This window comes from Limulus polyphemus, unplaced genomic scaffold (genome assembly GCF_000517525.1).
Source record: "Limulus polyphemus unplaced genomic scaffold, Limulus_polyphemus-2.1.2 Scaffold2368, whole genome shotgun sequence".
Classification (NCBI taxonomy): domain Eukaryota; kingdom Metazoa; phylum Arthropoda; class Merostomata; order Xiphosura; family Limulidae; genus Limulus; species Limulus polyphemus.
Window position 1 is genome coordinate 55,327 of NW_013667978.1, and position 8,981 is coordinate 64,307.

An 8,981-nucleotide genomic window follows, 5' to 3' on the forward strand; every position below is an offset into this window, starting at 1 on the left:
TATGGTGGTTACGAGATCAGTCAAATCGGCCAAACCCGTACAGATATTTGTTTGTGAAAATAACAGATAAAATATAAAGTTTTTCTTAAGAAACATTTGATACCTATCTGGACATTATAAAGATTTCACATGTGAAATTTGAAATTTTTCTGATGCATAAAAGTATTTTTAATTTTAAAATGAAAATTACTTTTCATGTTGGATAGGTAACATGAGAAAAACATTGCTTTAGAAAAATCAAAATTAAATATCTTATTTTTCAAAAACTACATACTTATAGGACCTTTCATCTCAAATTTAAAAGAATTTGATCCACTATTTTCATTTTTGTAAAGAACTTAAATGAAAGTTGCATACTTACTTACAATATTAAGTAGGCTGCAGCCAAAGTGTTAAAGATATCACTGTAGTTATGTCTCATTGAGGAGTGGTACATTAATTATAATATTAATAATTATGTTATTTTTTCCACCATGTAGCATATTTCAGACTATTAAAATCAAGTGTTTGAACTTGGTGGTATAATACATTATAGCTGTATTTTTTGCTCAGTGTAACTTTGCCATCTAAAAGCATGGCTTACAGTATTTAGTGACTTAAACATGCCTACAGCATCAGGACCTCAGCAGCATAAGAAACAAACAAAGGTCACTGACTTATGAGATGGAAATTTTAATGAGAAAGCAAAAGGTTTTCTAAGTAAATTGTTTTTATGGACAGGACGTAAAAAGTTTTTAAAAAAAGAAAGCTTTTTTGTTAGAAATCTTAAAATTGAAACTTAATTTTGACAAGTATGTTAAAATTACTTTTGTGTCTTATCAAATGTTTATTTGAGTAAAGGTTAGATGAGCTAGTCAATACTATACTTGTGCTAATCTTTATTATATTTACTTGCCTTGGGTCAGATTAATTACTCTATCAATTATTAATCGTGTCTGTTATTTGACTACAGAAATTTGGAAATGAAAAATGTATAATAATACTATGGTAAACACAGTAAAAGGTGTACATTAAAGAAAAAATTAAAGTTGTGAAGAACAAAAAACTTAAATTTGATTGACCAAAGCTTCAGCCGTCTGAATAAGTATCTTTTTTGTAATACTCTTTAAAATAATTTGCTTTGAATTATTATTTTAGGGGTTACCAATTATTTTTTAGTTTCCCATAAATACCTCTAACATTTAATGTGAGGAAGCAACTGAATAAATGCCGATGTCTAACTGAAAAACGACTACTCAGACAAGCTATTTGCCAATTTCTTTTATAAAAGAGATTATTTGATTTGACTAGAAAATGTATAGTTACATTAGTCTTTTTTTTTAGAAGGAAATTGTACATGTTTTGACCAGATACCAATATAATTGTATAGGTATTCCTGTCATTATAAGTGAGAAGAGAAAGACCTTTCCATTCATTATAAAACATTCCAACATGAATGTATAATTTTTACTCATCCAACAAAAAGGCAAATTTTCAGGGACAAATTTGAAGCAGTAGTATGGGGTATTCTTAGCACTGACTGTGGACATGCTTTACTAACAAAAACTATAATAGAACATAAAATAAAGATAGGAAAAAATCAGAAATGAAATACATTATCAATTGATGGTTTAAGCTAGTGTTAAAGAACAATGAGTTTGCTCTCTCTCTAGCTGTATCGTGAATATTTATTTATTTTTACCAGATATGGCTGCTATACCTGATTTTTCGGCTGGAGCTATGGAAAATTGGGGACTTGTGACCTACAGAATGAGTGCCATACTGCATGATCCAAAGGAGTCTTCTTCAGACAGCCAAGAGTTGGTAGCAATTGTTATTGCTCATGAATTAGCTCATCAGGTAAGAAATAAAAAGTATAAATGTATGAATTTTCAGAGTTTAATTTTTTTATACAGAACAGGATTATGATTGTAATTTTGTTTTGTGAAATGTTTTTTATGCTTTTCTATTTAGAAAGTTTGCTCACTGAGTATAAACAATATGTATTGTGTTGCAAGATGATTGTATTAAGTGTATTATATGACCTTAAGAATATTATATTGGGTGATGTTCCCAGGGGTCTAATTATTATTCACGAGAAAGACTGTTTCTAAGTTTTTGCTATCTTCAGATAGGAGAGTATGGACATGTGAGATACAAAGTATGCTATTTATTGCAAACATTTTGTGATGGGATGGAAAGTTTCCCAAGATAATTTGTATTTGGCTGCTATGAGGCACTCAGTAAGAAAGCTTACTGTGATGATTGAGCCATCAAAAACCCAAACCTTAGTTCAAGCACCAAATACATATGTAGTAGATACGTAGAAACCTGCATTATATAAATTACTGTAACTGAAATCTTATATGCCCAGTCTTAGCAGAAGCATATATTGAGCTAATTAATATATAATGGTAAACAAATTTCCGGCAGCCATATTCTTTTGTTTTTTTTTCATTTTGTACCCTAAGCAGAATGAAAGTAATCACATAAAAAATAGTATATATGGAATTTGACTTGCAGGTACTAAACATCACATAATAAGTCTTGTAAATGTAACAGCACAAGGTATTGTTAAGCTTATACACACTACAGTGTAAATCTACAAAACACAAGAGCTTGTTTCATATAATTTAGGTTTGATCATGTCAGTTCAATCTAATTTTTTGCTTGAACTTTGCAGATGAGTATACAGCTATTTACAAAATTCATGATAGTAGTTGAAATGTATTTCTTTATAATGTAAGACACAGTAAAATAATATTCCCAGTGTGTTCCATAACAATAATAATTCGTTTCTATTGATTAGCGTCAAACAAAAGTTGGTAAGATATATATTTGACTGAGGAATAAAGAAATGGGTATGAACATCTAAAAAATTTTTGAATATACTAAAAAGTATGCTAGAATGATAATTGTGAATCAGGGCTTACATTCTATAAAGACAGTATTTTTCACTTTCTGGCCAGAAGTTGTCTTTTTTTCTGTGCTGTTTGCTACATTAAAGCATAGAAAACAAATATAGAACAATGAAAACATCAGAAGACACACTGTGCTTCTAATTACTTGCAGCTACAAAATGAAAAGGGGGTTTCACTTGTAATAAATGCAGTTGACATGGGTGTGACCAAGATGGGATGTCCATTGAAAAAAAGTTTTCAAGGAAAAGAAGGCAAAGAGAGAGATTTCAAACTTTGTAGAGGCTATCTTTTGTTACTGCTTTTATTCAAGTATTTCTATTTATTGTTTGCACTGAAATTTATAAGTTTCTTGCAAGTTTACACTGAAAACAGTGATTGATCTTTATCAAAATAGGTTAACTTTGTTAATCAGTTGGAACCTGTATTGATGATGTGAAAATTTATCATCGAATTTTATGTATTTTGGCCTGGTTAAGTCAGAAATTCAGGGTTAATAAAAGTTAGCTTAAGATAATTCTAACACTTAAAATCCTTTAAAAACATTATTTTGGGGCATAGTTTAGAAAGGTTTTGTTTTGAGATGTTTTGTTAAATCTTTCCAATAACATAGTATAAAGTTGTGAAATGTAATTACTCTCTTGGTTGTCATTTATATGACATTAATCTTTTTTATTGTATTGCATTATATCAAATGAGTATTACACAAAGTGATGCTCTTAGTTGCTATTCTGAAAGGTCATGAGTTTATCTATTGTTAACACTGTTAAATTTTAGCAAGTTTAACATGCAATGTACACTATCCTACCAAAAGTCATGGGACACAGATAGTTATGAATAAAACGTCTTTATTCCAAGAAATTATTAGCATGTTGGCCTGCCTTTTGTCTTAATGACTGCTTCAATGTGTCGAGGAAAACTGTCTGCTAATTTCTAGTAGAAAGCTGGTGGTATTGTGCTCCACACGTCCTTTAAAGCATTAGTAAGGCTCCATTACTGAAGAGGGCCATCTTGGCCTTTCCCTAATTTGGTGTTCCAGTTCATCCCAAAGATGTTTAGTTAGGTTGAGGTCAGGGCTCTGTGCTGGCCACTGCAATGTTCTAATGTTATTCTCTTCAAACGACGCTTTCACAATCTTTGCTTTGTGACATGGAGCATTATCATATTGCAAGGTGTAAAGGCCGGTACCATAAAATTGCCACAATGTAGGACACACAGAATTGTTCAGAACATCGATGTTGGACTCAGCATTCATGGATCTAAGCACTGTGACCAGTGGACCTAGTTCATACATGAGGAGCACCCCCAGACCATGATACCACCACCTCAAAACTTCACTGTTGGGACAACACACTCCGGTAATAAGAGTTCTCCAGGCATCCTCCATATACAAACACATCCATCAAACTGGAAAAGTGTGTGTAGCGCGGCTAGTTGCTCCACAGGACTGATTTCCATTGATCCACAGTCCAGGTTTGGTTTGACTTGCTCCATGCCAGTCGATGGTGGGTATTTGTTTTTGATATCAGAGGCTTGTGGGCTGCAGCTCTTGATGTGTTGTGAAAACACTTATAGAATTGCCTGTGGCTGCTTGCATCTCCAAGTACAGATTATCTAGAGTCCGATGGGAGATGAGGTAACCAGCCTTCTCAAGGTGCATTGGCTCCTGTCAGTCAGTATTTTACAACTACCTGGTCATTTCTTGGGCTCATTATCACCTGTGGTCTTCCGTTTCTTTAGCACTTTTCCAATAGTTGACCTGGGAATGTTTTATTGTCCCGCAATAGTATGTACAGACATTTTCTCCAAATGACATCCAACTATCCTTCCTCTCTGAAACTCTGTTAGCTTTTTCTGAGTTCTTATCATTCAGCATACAAGGTCGAAATGACTTCCAAGCAAACTGCTGATCACTTTATATTTGCATATTTCATCATCACATCCATTTTCCTGCAATCAGAGGTGTGTCCTATGACTTTTGGTAGGATAGTGTATATCTAAATACTGTTAAAATATAGTAGATTTCATAAGACCCAGAAAGTTCTGAAGAAGAATAGTTGATAGTTCATGTTTCTGAAATATACTTTATATATATGTTAAATATATGTTTTGCTAATCTCTTTGTTAATTGTTTCATCAGAATGTTAAGATATTTTAATGTAAGTGCAATAGATACATGAAATATGCTCTTTTATCAGTTTCAAACTGTCAATCTAATATTCTCATTATCTGATACATAAAGCAGCTAGGCAGCTTTATGACATTAAACTTGTTTCACTATAATTCTTGAGTAACTCATAAACACTGCCAAATTTATTTTTCTAGTGGTTTGGAAACTTGGTTACAATGAAATGGTGGAATGATCTGTGGCTAAATGAAGGCTTTGCCACTTATGTTGAATTCATAGGAGCTGATTTTCTTAAGCCTGAGTGGCAAGTGGTGGGTGTCAATTTCATGCTTGTATTTTATGAACATATACATTTGCATTTGCTTTGAGTGTCAGGTACACTGAAATATATTAAGTGATGTATGCTGATAATTTTTTCTTTATATTTATCTGGAATATGTGGCTAAAGGTATACCATGTAAGGTGTATATCAACAAATTTTTTTTCAAAAGATACTGTTGAAGAATGATGCAGTGTTAAAAGTACCATCATTAAGTGAAAAAAATTAAATTTGAATACAGTTCTGAACGTTTGGTTTGTACTTCTAACCAACTACTAATGAAATGGTTTTAGTGAAACTACATATTACTATTAACAGGTTTCAGTATGAGTTTATGGTAGAGGCTATAGTATAGTTAATAATTATGTTCAGTGTAATCTCCTAGCATTGCTGTAAACTTGAAAAACACGCTAAGTCCATACAAGTTAATTACATGTTTATATAATGTTTCATCTTTCAAAAGATTTTTGTTGAACTTTTTCTTACTTGGTTTTTTGGTTTGCAGAAAGAACAGTTCATTTTCTCTGTCACCCAACATGCACTTCAAATGGACAGCTTAAAATCTTCTCATCCTATTACCTCTGATGTAAAGGATCCAGCTGAAATCAGTGCTAATTTTGATGCCATATCCTATAAAAAGGTAAGTCAATTTAAAACCTTTTACTTTTGATAGATAATTTACAGTTTACCAAAGTAAATTCTCATACATTGCTTTGCTTAACCTTATATCTTGCTAAACATTAACAGCAATTAACTGTGGTAATATCCTTTTAAACAACAGTTTTACAGTTGCACTTTCTTAACTTCTAAGCATTTTCAAAAAAATGTTCCTCATTTTTTTGCAATACAATTATTAAGTTGTTATATTTTAGGTAATAATAAGCCTTACTTTTACGAACCCCACCATGAGATTCAACTCTACCTAGCATAGGTGACATAATGTCAGTAGTGATAACTTCATGTGTGAGGTATTTTTTGAAGAATAGAAGATTTAGTGGACAAGACAATCTAGAAACCTATACAACGATGCTGAGCTTTCTGGCAAGATTCTTCACTGGTGCTTTGTAGTGTAATAACAGTACATTTCACCATTAAGTCACTGCCCTTTTCAGTTAGAACATTCCAGCTCCACTGTGAAGTTCAGACATCAACCAAGTAGGAGATTGCCTGAAAGGCACCTCAGAAGACAGTAATTTGTGGACAGGTGCTAAGGTAATTGGTCACCACCAGATCACAGATGCCCCATGTGGAATAAACATCTGGTACCATGGGAAGCTGTGGAAATCAGCCTAGAAAGAATGTCAAGATTGGGCAGAGGTTGAAGCAGTAAAACCTTGTCAAGAAAAGGAAGAGATGTGGAATCAGTAGGACATTATACAGCCAGAAGACCACGGATAACATTGGTAGAAGAACTTTTCCACCTCCTAAAAGGCAGCCAGCCTCCATATGAAGTCAGCATAACCACTCAGACTGTCACCTGGTGCTCAACTCAACCCTACAAAGGTTTTGAGAACTTAATTGTGAAATATTAGGATTATATCTGTCATCATGGTGTTTGTATTTCTTTTTGGATAATATGTTTTGCCGCAAGAAGTGTTTGGTCATAATGGATGTTTTTCAAGTATTGTCTCAATTTTGCTTTTTGCACGACATTTTTGATGTGTTTTAGTGGCTACTCATGGGAGTGCTACATTTTTCTGATGAGCAGAATTATTGATTTTAAAACCATTGTATAGTTAAAGTTAGGTTTTAGAGCCTAAAATAGTACTTCTTTCATATCATCCTTACAATAGTAATATACCACATAAAGTTGTACTGTATTATTCCAAATGCTAATATCACCAATTAACCCTTTCACTGCAGCTGGGATGTATATTTCCCAGTGCACTGGGAAATATATAAATTGTAGCCACAGTGATTGGGTTAACACTTTTGTGATGGGCATCCTTTACTGCACATGACACAAGGTTTCAGTGACTAACATTCAAAAGTTTATTAAACTACTTTTTGTTCATGTTATACCAATTAATATGGCATAAAAACTTAGCTAATAATCCATATTTTAATAGTATATAAGTTTTAAGTTCTTAATTCATGAAATATTTTAAAAAATCCTGACCTACTCCTAGTGTTACACATGTAACACATTTTTTCTAGGCATTTCTATTTTCTCCAACATCCCTTCAAAATGTACAAAATTAAACATAAATTGCTTCATATAGTATTGTCATTGCTCAGACAAACCATAATTTTTATAGCCTTCAATTTTTTTTGGTTACAGAGCTATGAAATAGAAAATCACATCTGTCCTGCCACACCTACCTGTCACATCCTTTGTTTCAGACTTTGATAATAGTTCTCTTTTACATTTAATTATATATTACCTATAACCAATAGAAAGTCAAGGATTTTATCTATCAAATGACGTATTTCACTCAGAGTACAAGCTTCATTCCTATGGGAAAGTTAATGACTAGCTTGGATGAATTTGTGATAGCTCTTGTCCCATAGTTAGAAAGCCAGAAAAATTTTGAGAGTTAGGGGAAATTGTCTAATTTTTACATGTTATTAGTCTATATTCTTTGGTGCATTATTTAACCCTTTCGATCACGGGTGAATAGCCACATCATCTCCTTTGTTGTCTTGCATTCAAAATTTTATTGAACTACTATTTCATGAATTTATGTCAATAAGTTTAGTATCAAACTGTAGATTACAATTCAAATTTTAATACTATATATAATACTCAATTTCTTAATTTAAAAGCAAATACATTTTTGAACTACTGTTTCATGTATTTATGTCAATAACTTTGGTATTAAACTGTAGATTACAATTCAAATTTTGTACTATATATATAGTACTCAATTTCTTAACTTAAAAGCAAATATTAAAAACAACAACAGATAAATATTGATTTTTGTGTGTCACATGGTATGTTTAATGCAGCACTGGTTCAAATTAGATGTTTGTGAAGTCAAAATACTAAGTCTATAGTTTTGAATGAATTAGAAACTCAAATTACCAATATTGACAAGCTAGAATTTAAAATAAGAGCCTCTTATTTTTTCAGTTTACTAAGATATTGCTCATGTAATAAATCAAACATAGTGGCACCTTATCCACCTCTTTCCATTTTTGGAAGTGCTCCCTTATATACACTTACTCCTATATATGATATGAATAACCAATAGGAAGCTCAGAATGTCACCCTAGTAGCTTTCTCAGTCATTTTAATGGACTTGGTGCCAATTATTTCTTTTGAACCAATATTTCAACTCGTTAGGGTGTGTCTTTAGTCTGCTCGAAATTTTATATATTTTTAGACTAAAATACATCTTAGTTACTAAGCTTTATAAATTATAGTGGAATTCTATAGTATTAATGTAGTAATTTATGATTATTTAGTTAATCAAATTTATATATAAAACCAAAAAAAAATATTGTTTAATATCCTCCATGTGCAAAATTTTTAAAGGCTTAGCAACCTGCATCTAGCAGCAAACGAGTACAAAGGATTGAAACTAGAAGAGATAATTTTTTCTTTACTTCTTTATCTACTGTTCTTTGTTTTAGGAAAAATATGTTTAAGAAGTTATTTCAAAAGAGCAATAATCTATATACATATATAATGTAT

The 8,981-nt window shown here is 31.9% G+C and overlaps 1 protein-coding gene across 1 annotated transcript in view; it reads left to right on the forward strand.

Moving 5' to 3' along the window:
- The window catches only part of LOC106466747 (endoplasmic reticulum aminopeptidase 2-like), a 175,947-nt gene that overhangs the window by 52,116 nt on the left and 114,850 nt on the right, over positions 1-8,981 (forward strand). The window contains 3 exon segments of the mRNA XM_022394821.1: positions 1,685-1,839; positions 5,223-5,336; positions 5,850-5,984. Coding sequence (XP_022250529.1) covers positions 1,685-1,839; positions 5,223-5,336; positions 5,850-5,984 — 404 coding nt within the window.